Source organism: Oryctolagus cuniculus, chromosome 5, assembly GCF_964237555.1.
Source record: "Oryctolagus cuniculus chromosome 5, mOryCun1.1, whole genome shotgun sequence".
Classification (NCBI taxonomy): Eukaryota; Metazoa; Chordata; class Mammalia; order Lagomorpha; family Leporidae; genus Oryctolagus; species Oryctolagus cuniculus.
Window position 1 is genome coordinate 30,955,376 of NC_091436.1, and position 17,865 is coordinate 30,973,240.

General features: G+C 51.8%; 1 protein-coding gene across 3 annotated transcripts; it reads right to left on the minus strand.

Annotated features, from left to right (window-relative positions):
* Nucleotides 1-232: 232 nt before the first annotated feature.
* TNFAIP3 (TNF alpha induced protein 3) lies at nt 233-16,622 on the minus strand. 3 transcript variants are annotated; one of them, XM_017345389.3, is made up of 9 exons: nt 16,485-16,622; nt 12,671-12,980; nt 9,270-9,460; nt 8,495-8,642; nt 8,162-8,332; nt 7,269-7,449; nt 4,152-5,062; nt 3,336-3,517; nt 233-2,338 (listed from the first exon to the last, which is right to left on the minus strand). In XM_017345389.3, exons 2-9 carry the CDS (start codon nt 12,963-12,965, stop codon nt 2,054-2,056), a joined length of 2,364 nt encoding a protein of 787 aa, XP_017200878.1. In that variant the 5' UTR covers nt 12,966-12,980; nt 16,485-16,622; the 3' UTR covers nt 233-2,053. The 3 variants fall into 3 exon arrangements, with proteins under 3 accessions (XP_017200878.1, XP_008261794.1, XP_017200877.1); XM_008263572.4 differs by having other exon boundaries at nt 16,339-16,589; XM_017345388.3 differs by lacking the exon at nt 16,485-16,622 and having other exon boundaries at nt 12,671-12,999.
* Between the last annotated feature and the right edge of the window lie 1,243 nt (nt 16,623-17,865).

The window sequence follows — 17,865 nt, forward strand, 5'->3', positions numbered from 1 at the left end:
GTCCTCCCCTTTCAATACAGCTACACTGGTGACCATGCTGCCGAGGGACAGCCAGTCTGTCACAGCACAGCCCTACCCTCACACAGTCGTATCATTTTTTTAAAGCAACTTCACTATCCATGGATGAGGGAAGTATTCTTTGCCCAAATGTACACCAAAATATAGTTGCTTAGAAAGCTGTTTTCATATTTGAGGCTTTGTTTCAGTGTTCATCAATAAAAAAACATCAAAATATGTTCTTAAATAATTTATTTTTTAATATTGACTCTTGTGAAAGTTACACTTATTCGGGAAAACCAAGGAATTCAACAAAGTATGAGACAACTAAATGTGCAAATTTCAAATATTTTCTATAGCGAGTATAAATAATTCCATTTCTTTTCACATTAAGAAAGAAAATATTGATAGACAAAATATTAGGCTATCAACTTTAAAGGAACTAGGTGAACACACTGATGTTTCTTTGACATCTTTAGCAAGAAATCATAAAGATTTACATCAGCGAACAGACATGTCAGGTAACACGAGGGAAGGCTATGTAGAGTTATGGATCACAGATATTTTGGGGTGACGACTCTAGACCCCAAAACTGGCAGCCTTTACCCCTGGGAGAAACACACTTCCCTCTTTTTTCTTTTTTTTTTTTTTTCTGAGTAACAATGACAATAACACAAAGCACACAGAGAAACTGCAGGCCAATGACACACACACACATCCTCATCCTCTTGCTTCCTACTTGGTTTCTGTGTCCCACGGCTGGACTCAAGGCCACTGCCTAAAACCCCAGGACACAGCATTAACACAGCAAATGAAACCACGACGAAAAGTCACATCTTGCCCTGTGACCGCCCTCCCCATCTCATGCCTACTTCTTGCCTATCATATCTCCAAGGAGGTAGGATACTCAGAAGCACCCATAACACAGGACAACTTCTTAGCAAATCAGAGGGGGAGGCATGAGATTCGAATGGATTTCCTCCTGATACAATTCCTTCTCGCCAAGGGAGGCAAGCAGCAAGGTGTCTGCAGGCAGCTCCACTCCCTGCTGTGGTCAGGAGCTCGCCTGGGTCCGGAACGCGACCAAAGCAAAGATGCTATCTCACAGGAGATACTGCAGCCTTTCCCCAGAGCTGAGGAAACAGCTTCATTTAAATAATCTTGACATTGGTAATAAAATAAATAAAGCGGATTACACAGACACAACTGGAGTGCTCCCTTTCCAAAGGCAGCTGGTTGAGTTCACGGAAGCTGTGTATACAGGTGGTGCCCCAGCAACAACCAGAAAATAGGTTATTATTATTCAGTCTTCCCACATATACCTCTATTATTAATAATAATAAAAAATCCCTCATACATAAGGGTGTATCACCTATGTACACAGATTTACACACACCTTGGTTCAAGCGAACCTCTTCAGCAGACAATGATAACCAAGAGAGTTACACATTTTCCCACTAAAATATTCTGAGTTTTCAAAGGTGCACGTTGTAAAGAGCAGCTTGCTTCCTTTCCATCGTTGACAGCGTCGGTCCCAGCAGCTCCGTCACAGTCCGTTCTGCTCTCTGGCCGGCTCACAGGGAAGGGGACGTGGCAGGTGGGGACACGGTGGACTCCTGACACTCTCTGGACGTGGGCGTCTCCCTGAGCTTCGGGCAGAGGGCCTCTGTCCCACGAGGCTTCAGCTTCCCCCCTCTGAGTGGGGTGGTGACAGGGCAGGGGGCGAGGCCCTGGCTCTCCCAGCCCACCCGCCTGGGTGAGCTCTCCCTTTCCTCAACAAGACGACGAGGCAGTCCCGATGGGCAGGGTCCGGGTCCGGAGATGCTCCGGGCCTTCCACATGGTGGCATGGGAGGATCCAGTCCCCGGCTCTGCTGGGTGGACGCCCCGGTCACCAAACCCGAGCCCATCCCCATCACGGCCTGGATGAAGAGCTTATCTGTCGTTCCCTGCTCAGCCACGCTTGAGCCCACTCCCCGTGGCGGGCACTGCCCCTCCAGTGGGCTCTGGAGGCCTGGAGTATAGCACCACGTTGACGGCAGCTGGCCTGTTTCCCGTCAGCCATACATCTGCTTGAACTGAAAGCACTCGTTGCAGTAGCCATTACACTTGGCATTGCCAAAGTGGTCGCAGGCTGGGGCCCGGCAGCGCTGCTTGGGGGGCTCCTCGGGGGCGAGCTCTCCGCGGGGGACGCCGGAGCCCACGCGCTGGCTGAGGTGCTGGCACTCCATGCAGAGCTCCTCACTACGGCACGCCAGGATGTTCCTGCAGGTGGCCCGGGCGCACTTAGGCCTGGAGCTGCTCTGTGTGGTTCGGGGCACGTCTCTGCGCTGGCTCGATCTCTGGGTGGGAAGAACAGACAGATTTGTGGCTCGTGTTTCAAAGGGAGGGCACAAGATCTCATTGGACACAGCAGATTCCACACCCCTGCAAGGGAGCAGCGGGCAGGTGCTGTCAGCGAGCTGGACATGGCCTTCCGATCCCCAGGAAACTGGACCTCGCCCTGGGGAGGTCAAGCCCACCACCACTGGCAGTGAAGCCGGCCCACCTCTCTTCTATCGGGACTGAGGACCGGCTGTGCTTACTTAGCCAATTCCTACCGCTCTACAGCTAGCTGCAGGCCTGCTTTGAGGCCGCTAAGCGGAATCCCCTGGCTTCTGCCTTCTCTCCCTGTGATAAAGGATCGTTGAAGAAGCCTGCCTTTGCGATGTCTGTGTTTCTGCCACAATTCAAGAAATCTTGGATTACTACCTGGCTTTTTGGAAGCTTGAAGAGGTTTTATTCTATGGCAGATTTTATCTGCTTTATAAAATGACTTCTAAAGTATACTTAGTTCAAGGAAATCAATAGCAGTCCCTCCAATCTGGGAAGATAAGGTGAATGGGATTTTTATCCCTTAGATCTTCCTGCAGACTTGAGTGACAGAGAGAGGGAGACAGAGAAAGAGAGAGAGAGAATCTTCCACTTACTGGTTCACTCCCCAAGTGGTTGCAAGGGCCAGGGCTGGGTCAGGCCAAAACCAGGAGTTTGGAACTCCAGCCTGGTCTCCCAAGTGGGTGGCAGAAGCCCAGGTACATCCTTTGGTGCTTCCCTCGTGCATTAGCAGGGAGCTGGATCGGAAGTGGAGCAGCTGGGACTGCAAGCAGTGCTCATATTTGGGATGCTGGCATCACCGGCAGCAGCTTAAGCTGCTGTGCCACAATGCTGGCCCCGTGACTTTGTAAAATGATCCTTTATCACGGGGACACAGAGCCCGAGGGGAGAGAGCCTGCCTGTGACAGGTGGGAGGAGCTGATCCCGAAGGGGAGGCCTGACCTGCACTGGGGGAGGACTGCTCACCAGTTGCTCTTCTGTCCTCTTGGCTTCGTGAAATCGCTGATTCTGCGCTTCAATGAAACACTTCTGACAGTAGCCTTCGAATGTGGTGCTGCCGAGGGTGCCGCATTCCCTGCCCAGGCATGGCATGGTGTTCTGGAACCTGGAGGCCACGGCACTGGCTTTCCCCGAGGACGCTACAAAATCTACGAGAAAGTGGATGCTGATCAGCACAATGTACGGGTCACCACGAGGCCCCAGCGACACTCACGGTACAGAAATACATGGATTCCAAACACAGATGCGGCGAGCAGACTGCTACAAACGCAGCCGAAATGATACTACCGTTTCTGAAACACCTTTGCTTTACAAGTTGCCCAGCTTGCACAAGGCACGCTGACCGGGGATGGTTCCAGGACACACAGCAGACACTTACTGCCTGTGTCCCTTTCAAATTCAGATTTCCCAGACCCCAAATGTTTCCTTCTGTCAGTCAAGGCTGTCCTACCCCCTAGATTTCCAGATTTCCTTATTAGCCCAAAGTTGCAGAAGTCTAGTTGAAACTCTCTCGTAAATGCCACACACAGAATGGCATTACGAAAACCAATTTCATGTGCTCCATCTGCAGGGTACCACGGGTTCTTGGAAATGTGGTGGCACCTCGCAGCTGCTGCGACCCCACCATGCCCTCTGCCTCCCTGTGCAGCTGGCCAAGCCACTCTGACCCCTGGTACAGAAGCAGGCTGGGCTCTGACCATTCCAACCAGCTGCCCGGATGGACTCCCCCTTTCGAAGATCAGGAACAAACCCCCGCTTTGGGAGATCAACCATGGCACTCACGTTTGTTCTCTCTGTATTCGATGAAACAGAGGGTGCAAAAGCCCTTGTTTTCTGGAGTCCCGAAATACGTGCAGCCAGCTTTTCTACACTTGCTTGTCCCCGTCCTGTCCACTGGAGTCCGTGCGGCCGGGGGGAGGCAGCCAGAGGGGGTGTCGTTCCCAGCTCTGCGGCAAGAATGCGGGGAGAGACTCTGGATGAGCTGCGAGGGGTCTGACTTGGAGCGCTGGTGACACGAGGGAGGGACGCTGGCACTGAGGCTGGAGGAGGGCTCTGCTGTAGTCCTTTTGAAGCAAGTACTGCAGATCCCATTAAACGTCCTGGTGGCGTCCTGGAGGCACGCCCGGCACTTACCAGGGTCCAAATGCCTCGAGTCGCCCGCGGCGTGGGCCGCGCTGAGCTGCCGCGCGTGGTGGCAACGCTCGCAGAATCCGTTGTGCTGCACGTTCAGCGTGAAGGGGCAGCCAGGGCTCCTGCACTTCATGGCCGTGGTCTCGCTGAACAGGAAAAGGCTGGGGGCTGTCGGCGGCGCCGAATGCGGCCCCCCAGCTGGCTCCTCGGGCCGCCAGGCTGAGGACTCCGTACAGGCCTCTCCCCGAGGGGCCCCAAGCGCCACACCCGGGAGCCCCTCTGGCCCCGGCTTTGGAAGTTTGTTCTGGTTCTTTTGCCGCCTCTCGGAGCATTCGTGGCACAGGGGCTGGGTGTTCACGGACATGAAGAAAGGACAGTTGGGCGTTTCACATTTGACATCCATGAGCGAGAGCTGGGGCCTGGAAGGTTCCACGGGCTTCTGGGTGTGCACCTCCCTCCTCCCCTGGTCATTGTTTTCCTGCCATTTCTTGTACTCGTGCTGCACAAGTTCAAAGTAGTCGTCGACCAGATTGATCTCTTTGGGCAAGTTGGCTTCATCCAACCTGGAGATGAAAAGGGAAAACACATGAGATGACACAGAGCCACACACGAGCGGGGCTGAGAACCAGTCACTGAAACGCGGTCCCCACCAAGGGCCTGCCCTGCCAGTGTGATGTGGTCAGACACATCTGCTAATGTGTTCCAGAGGCAAACATCGCAGGAACCAGTCTGCAGCTGCTAGAGGTCACCACCTCAGCCACCCAGTCCTGGTGCAGCCAGTCACCGGGAATTCCAAGGAAAGGGCTCGGCCGCGGCTGCCTCTGCACCTGCTCACTCTCTGGTTTCTTCACAAAGCTCGCTGTGCCACTTTTCCTTTCTCACTTCTGGGAGGCCAAATGTGCAGTGAGACGGAACCCAGGCCGTTCGCTTGGGACGAGTACAGTCCACTGTGGAATTGTGTCCTCTCTATTTTGTGGTTATTAATTCTAACCTCGCGCCTCGTCTCCACCAGCCTTCACTGCCATGACTAAAGAAGAGGCAGACTCCCAAGCGCCGTATTTACTTTTGAGTCCGCCATCTGCAAGTCTCCACTTTGAGAAAGTGATTCTCTTTTGCCCTCACTGCCATCTCGTGTGCATTTCCAGGTCTCAGCAACAGGCAGCTCTTTAAGCCAGGGTTTAAAGACTTGATATCCGGGGCCAGCGATGTGGCGCAGTGGGTTAATGCCCTGGCCTGAAGCGCTGGCATCCTATGGGGCACCGGTTCTAGTCCCGGCTGCTCCTCTTCCAACCCAGCTCTCTGCTGTGGCCTGGGAAAGCAGTGGAAGATGGCCCAAATCCTTGGGCCCCTGCACCTGTGTGGGAGACTGGGAAGAAGCTCCTGGCTTCAGATTGGCGCAGCTCCAGCCGTTGCAGCCATCTGGGGACTGAACCATTGGACAGAAGACCTCTCTCTCTGCCTCTCCTCTCTCTGTGTAACTCTGACTTTCAAATAAGTAAATAAATCTTTGAAAAAAAAAAAAAAGACTTGATATCCACTCAGTCTATACCCTGGGGCTCTCATCCTGTTGCCAGGTGACAAAATCATGGACTGTCACATAAACAGACTCTACAGGCCACTCTGGGTCTGTCCTTGTCAAAAAGCCAAGAGAAAAAGGCTTCTTTCTAAGAGTGTTCACTTGCTTGTCTTTTTAATATGATGGTACCTCTGAAAGGTCATGGAAAATGTGTATTATAAACAAACTATGCCAGATTTTAAAACTGTTTTGCACCAAAACAAACATTTTTTTAAAAAAGTATGTGTTCGAAATACAGAGTTACAGAGAAACAGGGAGAGATAGAGAGAAAGAGAGATCTTCTATCCACTGGTTCACTGCCAAAATGGCCACAGTGGTCAGGGCTGGGCCAGGGTGAAGCCAGGATCCAGGAGCTTCATCCAGGTCTCCCATGTGGGTGCAGGGATCCAGGGACTTGGGCCATCCTCCACTGCTTTCCCAGGCACATTAGCAGGGAGCTGGATTAGAAGCAGAGCAGCTGGGACTCAATCCTGTGCTCTCACGGGATGCCGGCATTGCAGGTGGTGGCTTAGCCGGCCTCGCCATAGCACTAGCCCTCAAACTTATCTTTTAGTTATACTTTTCTATGAACTTCTGGAAACTCCTGAATGTACTAGAGCAATTAAGAACAACAAGGAAACTATCCTTAACATAAATGCACTTAAATAAAAAATTATGACATGCAAAGACACTGAGAGAAAGAGAAACAGAAAGCTCCCATCCTGTGGTTCATGCCCCAGATGCCTGTTAACAGCTGAGGTTGGCCTGGGGCCAGAGCAGGGAGCTGGGAACATGACCCAGGCCTCCCAGGCAGGTGGCAAGAACCCAATGACTTGAACCATCACCACTGCCTCCCACGGCCTACACCAGCAAGAAGCTGGGGCTGGGACTCGAACTCAGGCACCCTAATGTGCCATCTTCAGTGAGCTTGAACACCTACCACTAGACACACATCTCAAACCCACAGTTCTAACTCTCCACATCCAGACATCCAGGAAAACCAGTGTGGACGAACGACTTCTTTCCATTTGAAACTGAAGCTGGTTCTCCTGTGGCTGACCCTGACCCATTCGTGCACTGAACACCGAATCTGTTTCACCCCGGAGGAAACTGGCTGTGAGGAACTGTGCTGCTGAGCTTGGCCGTGGCACCAGCTTACACAGCCGAAGCACAAAGTGACGGATGAAGAAGGGCGCTACACGCAAACTGCTTACTTCGCGGCGTTAATCAGATGCGTCGTGCCGTGGTCCCAGCCTTGCACTGGGATTTCGATCACCATCAGGTACTCTTTCAAGAGCTTCTCCTTCATCTCATTTTCAGGATCTGTTAAAAAGTGGACTTTTAGGTCTTCAAATCTTCCTCGGTCTCTGTTAACCAGGGGCACAGCTCGGATTTCTGTGGGAGAAAACAGGACATAGGTAAATACAATGCCACTAAATGAAGTTCTAGGGAAAGTCAAGCAAACAGTGAGTACATTTGGAAAATGCAGAAAGAACAGCAAAGCATTATCTCAGCACAGTTAAACGCAAAAAGGAAAACAGAAAGCGCCAAACCCTGCCATGTGTCAGGCACGCTTATTTCCAGGAAGCTAATGGAATAGTGAGTGGCGTGGAAGTGGTGCATCCTATGGCTTGATTTCCCACACTATGGCATCAGAGCGACCTCAGTTAGAATCCTACTTCCGTCACTATTTCGTTACAAGAGGTGCAGATTTGCCTCTGGGAGCCTCGCCCATCCCACCTGTGAACTAACGCTGTCAATGCCTGCATCTCACAGGGATGCTGTGCAGATGGAATGAAAGAAATAGAACCTATTGAAAGCACAGTGCCCGCTACCAAATAACCCTAGGAAGGTAACAGCCAGCCCAGTCCGGCCCTGTGTGCGCCTTCATCTACCACATAGCAACAGCAGTCAGAGCAGTCCTACGTATGTGTGTCCATGTCCTACTTGCTATGACCGTGCTGACAGCACGTGGCAGTCGGCCACAGAGATGTGGGGGTATCACGATTCCTGCTACTGAAAGCACTACACCTCCATGCTCCTAAACGCTCCCTGCCATCTGGAAGCTCATGGAACTGTCACATGAATTGACGCTCAGTTTTCTCACCGGGTCCACTGTCCTTCAGGGTCACCAGAGGCACAAAGTGCTGGCTGTCGTAGCCGAGGACGATGGGGTATCTGTAGCACTCCTGGGCAGGCCAGTGCAGAGGCAAATAAATCCCGCCCACTTTCAAAGGGGCGAAATTTGAACCTGATTCCAAGCTTCTCAGCATTTTGTCTGTTTAAGGAAAGAGAAAGGAAATGAAGGGCTTCAGGTGACTTCCAGTAGCTTCCACCCAGCTAGCGTCACCTCTAACTTGGGTCGCGTGGGCCTCTGCTAAGAGCCGAAGCACCAAGGCCGCGTGGCACTGAAGACGGCAGTGACCTGCGGGTGTCTTACCTGAAATGACCACGATGGGCCTTCGGAGGATGTTGCAAAGGACAAATATGTGTATTTCTTCCAGGGAGTGATACTGCAGCCCGCCTCGCGCCACGGGGGTGTCTGTGGATGCCATTTTGACGAGGTCGTCCCATTCATCGTCCCAGTTCTAAGGGTACAAGGGAGAAAAGGTTGAACATACTCGGCCTTGCCAAGTCACTCTGACCTCACTCTGCAATTTTTCATTTAGGTAACACAGCCCATAGCCCCCTTTCTTGAAATCATTCAGACGATTGCCCTTTCCCCCATTTTGGTTTTCTTCCTTTACTTTTTTTCCACTACAAGGCAAACTCAAACGTGGGGGAGGAGGATGAGGACAGCACCTGCTCTTAAAAAAAAAAAAAAAAAAAAAAAACTCTCCCTGATGAGGCCTCACATTGAAGCTCGTCACAAACATACGCAAAAACTCCACACCTGTGGCTGAGAGCAGTAAGGCGCATGTCTATTTGGCTGCTCAGCAGAGCATGGGCAAGGCAGTGACACTGAGCGACAGCAAACAACGCCCCAGGAGAAGGTGGTGATCGAGACCCTCTGCTGAAACCAAGAGCCCCACGCCTGGGAACTGGCCACCCCAAGGCCTCCGGACTGGCCAGAGCCTCAGGCTCATCCCACAGGAGGCTGCTGGTGCTTTCCATCCAGTACGCTTCGCTCAGCCAAATTCATGTGACCTTGTTGTAAATCCCATGCCCAGGGCACCCCTCCCCCACCAGAGGCTTGACAGCAGAATGCTACATACCCGGGTGTCATAGCACAGCCCCGTTTCCACAAACTCCTGGGATTTGAGGGACTCCAGCTGCCAGCGGAACTTGAAATTGCGGGTGTCCGTCTCCTTGAGGGTGCTGAAGAGGGCCTTCCTCAGCACCAGGTCTGTGTCCTGCACGCCCCACATGTACTGGCACGCGGCGTGCATGAGGCAGTTCCCGTCACCTGCACACCCCAGGGAAGGAGAGGGAGGCAAAGTGAGGGAACCAGCGTGTAAGGGCCAGCTAGGGCTTCCAGGATAAACTGGCTCTGCTAATCAGGGGCCACTGAGAGCATGTCACACGGTGACGCGCTTCAGAGAGAAAGCAGGTCTTGTCATTGTTCTTTCTCAGGACTGCCAACAGCAAGGGAGCTAGGGGAGAGTGGTTTGCTCCCACCTGGCTCTGTCCTGCCTCCTGTAGGTGACCTTGGGGGAAAGTCCGCAAGCTCTGCAGGTGTTTCTCCCTACTGTGAAGTGAGGGCATTGCACTGGGATCCCCACAGACTCATCCCTTCCTAACAGTCCTGGCTGAGGCACTGGCACGGCTGCTCTCCAGCTCCCAGTGAGAACAGAGTGCAGCAGGTGCAAAGCAGGAAGCAGGCGTGGCTGGGGCTGGGGCTGGGTGTACTAGACAGGGACAGCGGTGAGCGACTTGACCATTGCACTTTAGCCTTTGGGACTGGGAGGCTGCTGGGCTGGTATGCAAAGTAAGGCTACCTATGGCCTGCCAGGACCAGCCACAGGAGCGCCTTAGGTGAACCTGCATGTGAGCAATTGTAAAGTTCTTTTGCAAAGTTCAAAAGCACTTGGATGTCTACATTTGAAAATAATTCAGCGTTTAGGGCAGGCATTTGGAGATCAGGGTCTGCTTTTATTCCTTTCACTTCTGACTTTTCCAGGGTAAGATACACATTTAATAGATCACACCTTCTCTCAGCCACCCCCTGTTGCCCCAATAATAAACATTTTGGGAGAATGTTTAATGCAAAAAGTTAACTCCTGAATGTTTCATGCACATTCCTTTGGCATGTGCAAAATAACGCACACTTGCTTTGGCAAGTGCAAAATAGCTTTTTGTAAACAAAGTTAAATGTCTTCTTACATCACTCCCTAAGCAGGGCAATGAAGCTAATTGAAATTTTTATCAAATTTGAATTATAGCCAAACTGTATTAAAAAGCAAAATCAACAAAAAACTCAAATAAACACATCCACAGCCAGTAACTCTTCAATTTTACCCACATAGAAGAATCAGCTAAGTAAAGAATTCAAACCAATAAACACAAAAGATAGCTCAAGCCTTGTGCCTTGGCAAAAGTGTGGCAATGGTTGCATTCTGTTGAAATTTCCCCTTTGCAAAATCTAGAGCAAAGATAAGGCTTTTTTTCTTCTTCTTCATGTGCTTACTTTCAGTTCTTTATTGAGATACACCAGTATGAAATTCCCTAAGTAACATCTGGAATTCCCCAGTGCTCAGTTATTTGACTAGCAGTTGAGCAACAAGCTATTGTACTTTTTGTTCTGGGGTGTAGACATTTAAACTGCCAACTGCACCCTGGACTTTCCAAGGGGGTGTGGTCAGGCTGAGCTGGAATAAGGCTACTCATTATACAAGTGAAATCGCTGCAGCCAATAGACGCTGGAATTGTTCACATGAAGTTTCAATTTTATGCCACCTACTCCCTTCCTCATTCACCGCAGTCTCATATCCTCAAATGCAAACTTGTGAATCACCCCCAGCCCCCAAAGAGACCACTGACTTTGAAGACCTCTCCTACAGCGGGAAGGCTTTTAGAAGAAAAGAGTGCTACTAACAAAACAGAGAAGGAAAGTCACTTCTCTCCTCCCTTAAATAACACATCTTCCCTTTTTGGGAATTTCAAGGAATTTTCTTGACAGTGGGCAATAAAGGGATTCTGAGCCTTTAAAAAAAAAAAAAACCATATTTCCCAGAAAATGTTATCAAAATGCACTTGCTTTTATAGTCTTATTCATAGCATGGATCCTTGTTGATTTAATTAAATGACATTGGCAAAGTAAGTGTTTACTATTTTACAGTCCTTTTTTTATAAAAGGAAATACAGCAAAATGTTAGTTATTTCAGTGAATGATAGTAAAGTTTTCCCCTTTCCATCCCAATTCTAATTTGGCAGTGTTTGTGTTTCCAACTAACTCTCCCAATGCCACCCTTTTTTTTGTTAACAAAATGGGAGAGCTGAAACCACAAACTGTCAGGTATATAAGCCCCTTGATGAGGACTTAATATAATTACCTACTTCTATTCATCACTTGATTTAATGCCAAGAACAAAGTAGACAAGAGCTATCCCCAGCTGGCTCTCTACCCATGTTTCTAAGAGTCTAAGCTTCCATAAATATAGGCAAGATGTTGAGGTGATGTACAAAAGACCCAGAATCAAAATAAAGCAAAACACACATTTGCCAATCACTCTAAGTGATCCAAGTCAGAAACAGCCAAAGTTAATGGACCAATTAAATGAATTCATGCTCTTTTCAGAACCATTGTCAACCAAGATTTTCTGCTCTTGGACTTATTATTTCGGTCAGACAGTTTAAGACTGTCACAGATATAAGGACCTGAGATTCCAGCTCTTCTTTGGTCTTGGACAGTCTACTTCTTAAAACAATTATCTATATCCAAAAAATAGAACCTTTATTATGCTTAGATGTTTCTAACATGCACACATTCTTGCTCAATGGAAATAATTTTAAAAAATCAGAGTAAAGCCTGGAGTGGGAAACAGTGCTTATGGAGAAAAGACCTTTGGGGCAGACAGGCATAGAAGAAATCCAACGGCTAGGAATCCCCAAAAGTCATGAAGCAGAGGTCTAAAATTCACACTAAAAATCTCACTTATTTTCTATTTCATCTGCTAGAACCAGAGGCAATAGGACCTAGGTAAGGTAGGCGGAGACAAGCCCTTCACATCCACAATAGCCATTCACTGGTTAAACCCACAAAATGCCACCAATTAATTTCCAGAGTCCAAGCACACCACACACAGTATCTGCTCAGGAGAGTAATGCCAGTTTGCACACCATGCCTTGTGTCTGAACTGAAAGCCTTTTAATATTTTCATTATTGGCTAGGGAATCGCATCACTGCAAGAATTAGAAACACAAATCAGCTAAACGGAGAGGCATTCTCTAGGCCTGCGTGCACGCTGCAGTCTAATCATAGAAAACAGCCTTAAGAGAAATGTTTTCAGAACAAGCTTGCTCTCTGAGAGGTTCTACACTATGGGGTCTATGGCCCCAAGAGACTTGAGTTTGGGCTGGTGCTACCAAAACTTAAGGAATGAGGACCCAGCACCAGGGGAGCCAGCTCCCCACCTCCCCTGCCCCAGGCAAAGGCAACCCGAAGGGGCCCCCTTACCATTGGTTTTCAGAGCCACCAGCTTCCTGACTTCCCGACACCAGTTGAGCTTCTTCTGGCTTTCCAGGGAAGCCTGGATGTTTCTGTCAATGAGAGCTCTGTGGATGATCTCCCGGAACTGTGGACAAAACTGACAAGTCCGGAACATTTCCAGCGTGTATCGGTGCATGGTTTTAAAGTGATGAATGATCCCATTGGTGGGCTTAAAAATATCTTCTGGGGTCCTCTCTCTGATCTTCACAGCTTTCCGCATGTTGCTCAAATACAAAGCCTGAGGAAGCAGTTGTTCAGCCATGGTGCTCTCCACCACCTGAAGAGGAGGGGGAAGAACCCGTTAGCCTTTGAAGCTGCTCCTATATATCTACCTGCAGGAAACCCCGCTGTTTGATCTTGCCATTACCCCAATCTGGAGGCCAAGGATCTTAGTCACTCGACTCCCAGGATACTAGCTGGCCCCAAAGATGAACTCACACTGGACTGTTGTAAGTTACATCACCATTACAGATTAGTCTAAACAAGAGAAGGGGGGGTGCGGGGGGGGGGTGGATGCCGAGGAGGAGGGGGATAACCCATGTTTTCAGTAATGTCTGCCAGGCAGCCAAGTGTGCATCAGCACCAGGGCCTGCTCCACAAACCCATGTCAGCTCCCGTGCCGCGGGGACGCCACTGGGAACAGCTGCTCCATCTCAGGAGCAGAGAAAGATGAGACCGAGGCTACCTCCCCAAGCCCACCACCGGGTAATCTCTGCTCATGGGCAAGTCTCGACTTCTCTCTGAAGCACTCCCTCCTTACGCCGGGAGAATGGTAAACGTCTTATGAGAAACCGGCAGCTTCATGCTGTCACCTAGCCTGCTGACTGGGGTTTCCTCTCCAGTGCCCAGAAGAAGCACAGAGGGCTTATTTGTGAAGTTTATGATGATATTTATAACCGGTTAAAACCAAACATTTTTATAACCAACCAAGAAGCTTATGTCCAACAAGAAGCTTTGCTATTTTCAAGAACATCCCTTCAGAACCTGGCCATTGAGCTTAACTACATCCAAGTAAGACACGAAGAATGACAACGGACTAGGAAATTCTACACATCCGACAACAGACATAGGAGCTCCATCGTTTCAATGCCACTGCCAAGCAGAGTGTATGACCACCACGTAGGTACCCACACTCATATGCATGCATTTCCAGCCCGCCTCGCACCCTAAAATCTTCACGCGTCATCACTTGGTGGAAGAAATGAAAATCTGGATGCATGCAAGGAAGAAACTTTCAACAAGGTGGCCACTCGGGACAAAGAGGAGTAAGGGCAAAGGCTGGCATCAATAACCCATGCCAACAGCACGGAAGGATGTGAGTGACCATGGGACCTCTCCAGGGTGGAGCTGTGCAGAGAGCCAGCTCTCAATCACTAGTCCCGGGGAAGGGTGAATTTCCAAGAAGATGCAGACAATTTCAGAGCATAAAAAAAAAATCCCTGGGAAGTTTCCTAACAGTTGTCAATCCCACTCCTGCATCATACGGTTTGTCAGGGCAACTTTCCCCTTGAGGAAGATGCTAAACCTTTGTGTAAGGGAGAAGAAACCCAGATTTTGGGGAAGCCACCGACAGCCTGAATTCTTGTGGCCCACTAGAAGGAGGGTGGGTGGGAAGCAGACGGTGCCCGACTGCTGTCAAGGAGCTTTCTGGTGGTCATTCTGGACTGGGATTCTTCTCCTGACTGCTGGGTGGGGTCTGGGAGAAGTCCCTCTCTGGGTGGCATGGTGCTCTCTTCTGTGATAGCCAACATTCCCAGCAGATGGATTGGGCAAAATCACCACGGGACTGCAGACACAAGGAAGGGACAGAAATACGACACACATGTCTCCTTCGAGGCATAGCATGGTCTCTTTCACAATGCCGCTCTTCCATCCATCCATGCATCCACCCATGAACCCAGCCAACAAGGCTGTCTGGTCACCCACTGAAGGCCAACGCCACGGTGAGGCTGGAGCTAAAAGCCAAGAAGGGGAGTAGGCTCTACTCCCCTCTCTGAATTCATACAACCACCTCGGTCTGCAGCCAAGGCAACAGTGTCACAGGCCCTGCACAGGCCCCACAGCCATGCCGGAAGAGTCCTGCCTTGGAAGCCGGGTCTCCCGACACCTGCACCCTCCATGCCCACAGCAGCACACCTGTGGCCACAGGGCCTGGCACTCCTGGATGAACACAGACAGGCAGTAGGGAGAGTTCTAACAAATGAGGGGCTGCCTTGTTTTGCCTTTCTCACTCTCCTGTTGTCTGGATCTTGGGATCATTCAGCACGGATCTAAACCAGTGAGAGCTGTAAACCATATGCAAGACACGTAAAGACAGTATTTCATAACCAGCGTGGCCTCCTTCACGGATTCAGGTGTGCACAGCCTCCAAGTCTGACTCCTTTAAAGAGAAACCTACTGCCCAAGTTTCCAGTTCTGGGGCTTCTCCACATTTAAGATTAAAATATACATTCATCTGATACATTTATAATGCTCTTCCATGCCAAAAAAAATGTAGTAATACCTTTCCCATGTAATTCCTACATCTGTTACCCCAGAGTCTTACTTAAAGATCATCCCTCCCCTCCCGTTATTTTTGGTCACTAGGATCAATGAGATTCTTCTTGAACTCACTGCACTCATTCCTCACTCGAAGTCTTTGGACAAACATTTTTGTCTGCGATACGGATACTTATGAATGATTTACCAACAAATACTTCCACCGTTGAGAGGCACTGCTCCAACAAGTCAAAAATTGTACAAAGAATCTCCAAGACGTCAAAGCAACACGGCTGTCTGTCTGGCTGGCCGCTGAGCAAGCCGGTGTTGCAGGTTTAGGGTCCGGAAGGCTCTCATTAACATGCTTCCCCCCAAAAGCCGCCCGGTGACACCTGAGCAGACCAGCTTTCCAAGGAAGGCTCAGCAGAGGGAACTCCAAACAAAGCCAGCTCCGAAAGAGCTGAGCTCCTTCTTTACTTAATACCACTGCTTTCCTGAGAAGCCAGGTGGCAGGATGTGAGACGACCCAGGCTGTACAGAGAGAGACCGAGTGTGGTGCGGCGGGGACCTGCACGGCGCTCCCGGAGTGCATCCCGCTCCCCACTCCCGAAAGCAAGCCGGCCAGCCACTTCTCCATGCACACTTCTCTTCCATCGCTGCAGCCGAAAAGCGGGACCCCGTGCCGCGAGCCCACCCCGATGCAAAGCCCACTGAGCGCCCGGACGCTGTCCCCGGGGCGGGGGGAGAGCGCTGGCCCCTTGGACAATCCCACCGCCACTGGCTGGTTTTGCAAAATCTAGGAAGCCGCACAGCTTCTGCAAAAGCCTACGTGGCCGAGAACATGCAGTGCCTGATTCCACCCCCTCCACCTCTCCCCTAAAAAAGAGGCAAAGAAACGGGCGAAGCATCAACGACCACCCGAGCAAGGGGCGCCAGGCACCTGCAGCTCAGGTTCTCTGCACTACTGGAAAGCAAGAGCCGGCTGTCACCCCAACATCTGGCGCGGCGACCGCAGCGCCCAACACTCCAAAACTCAGCACGGGTACACAAGAGCCACAGACTCCTCTCCGGGGGACGCTGCAAGAGCCAAGGCCAGGGAGGCGGGCCGACTCGCACCCGCAGCCCCAGAGAGCCCGTGCACAGCGCGCGGGGGTTACCTCTCCGGGCGGCGCGATCCTCTCCCAGAGTCAGTCCCAAGTTCCCCAAAGCGCCGGTCACCGCAGGCGCGCGCCGCAGGTGGCGGTCGGGGCGGGGGTCGGCACGAGGCGGCGTCCCATGGACGCCGGGGCTAGGGCTCGCTCACCGGCCGGGGTGGGGGTGTGTGTGATGTCTTCTGGCGGCCGCGCTCGCCGCTCCGCCCCCGCGCACTCCAAAGTCCTGGCGCTCGGCTGCGAGGGCTGCAGACTGCGCAGTTTCCTTTCTACCCTTTCAGTTGTACCGCGACAGCCGGGGGGATTTCCGCGGGGACTTTCCAGTCACGTGACGCCGCCCGCCTGGCCGAGCCGGCGCCGGCCGCCAGGGGGCAGGGGACGCGGCGCTCGCTGGAGGCCCGCGGCGCGCGCCGCTCCCGCCCCGCCCCGCCCGGACGCTCCGCCCGGACGCTCCGCCCCCGGCGGCCTGGCCCCGCCCCGCCCCGGCGTGGCTCAGAAACTCCTGCGCCCCGCCCCGCGGGGTGTCCCCGCGTGAGTCACCTGGGCATTTCGGAAGCGGGGATGCGACGTCACATCCATGTGGAAATCGCGGTGATGGGAACTGGAAATGAAATCGGTTCTTTTTTTTTTTTCGCAGCCGTTTTTCTGCAGAAAATCATCCACTGTGGAGAAGACGAAGGGAAATAAGAAAGCAAGAAAACCCGAAAAACCACCCGGGCCCCGGGCTGGGTTTGCACAGTTCGGGCTGCGCACGTGATGAGCTGCGAGGGGAGAGTCCTGGCCAGAGCCCGGGCGGGAATTTCAAGAAAAAGAAGCAGGCCCTGCCCTTGACCCCCGAGCCCTCTGGATCGTCCTGGCGGCGCGTTGGAGGCGGGGGTGGGGGGAGCAAGGCCGGTCTTGGGTAAACTGAGTCAGACAAGCCCCTGACCCCGCCCTCGCTAGGCCCCGGCATTCAAAGAGCACTTCCGTTCAGAAATCACCTGCGCCCACGGGCGTTCTCGCCCTGGCTTTATTCGGTGCGCTCCTAGACGTCCTGACAATTACTTACCCCAAGGTCTACGGCCAAGCGTCCTTGCTATTCCTCCCGGCCGCCTCCCGCTATTCCCATGTAACCGCGGCCCTGCAGGTTTCCCTGGCACCCTGCGTCACCTGGAAGTTAGGTGCGCCTCCTGGGCCATTGGAGGTGCCTGGGCCGTGGCAGGTGGGTGAGGGCTGGGGAGTTGGGGTGCCCCCAGTGCCCCTTGGTTCAGTTCCTGCAATGGCTAAACTAGACCCAGAGAGAAAGAGAGCGAGAGTGCATTTCCTTCTGCTGGTCCATTCCTTAAATGCTTTCAATAGCCAGGACTGCGCCAGGCTGAAGCCTGAACCCCTGAACTCAATCCATGCTTCCCGTGTGGGTGGCAGGGTTCCACGCACTTGAGCTACACCTGCTGCCTGTCACAGTGTGCATGAGCAGGAAGCTGGATGGAAAGCAGAGGAGTCAGAACTGGAGCCAGACCCTCGGATGCAGGGTGTGGGCATCCTAGTGTGGCT

Bases quoted from the DNA above. Each gene is read 5' to 3' on its own strand.
- TNFAIP3 (XM_017345389.3), bottom strand. From the start codon at position 12,965: ATGGCTGAACAACTGCTTCCTCAGGCTTTGTATTTGAGCAACATGCGG. The intron at 8,643-9,269 runs GTATGTAGCATT...TTGTACCCTTAG, and splicing joins GGCTGTGCTATGACACCCGG to AACTGGGACGATGAATGGGA. The intron at 3,518-4,151 runs GTGAGTGCCATG...ACTTTCTCGTAG, and splicing joins CGAATACAGAGAGAACAAAC to ATTTTGTAGCGTCCTCGGGG.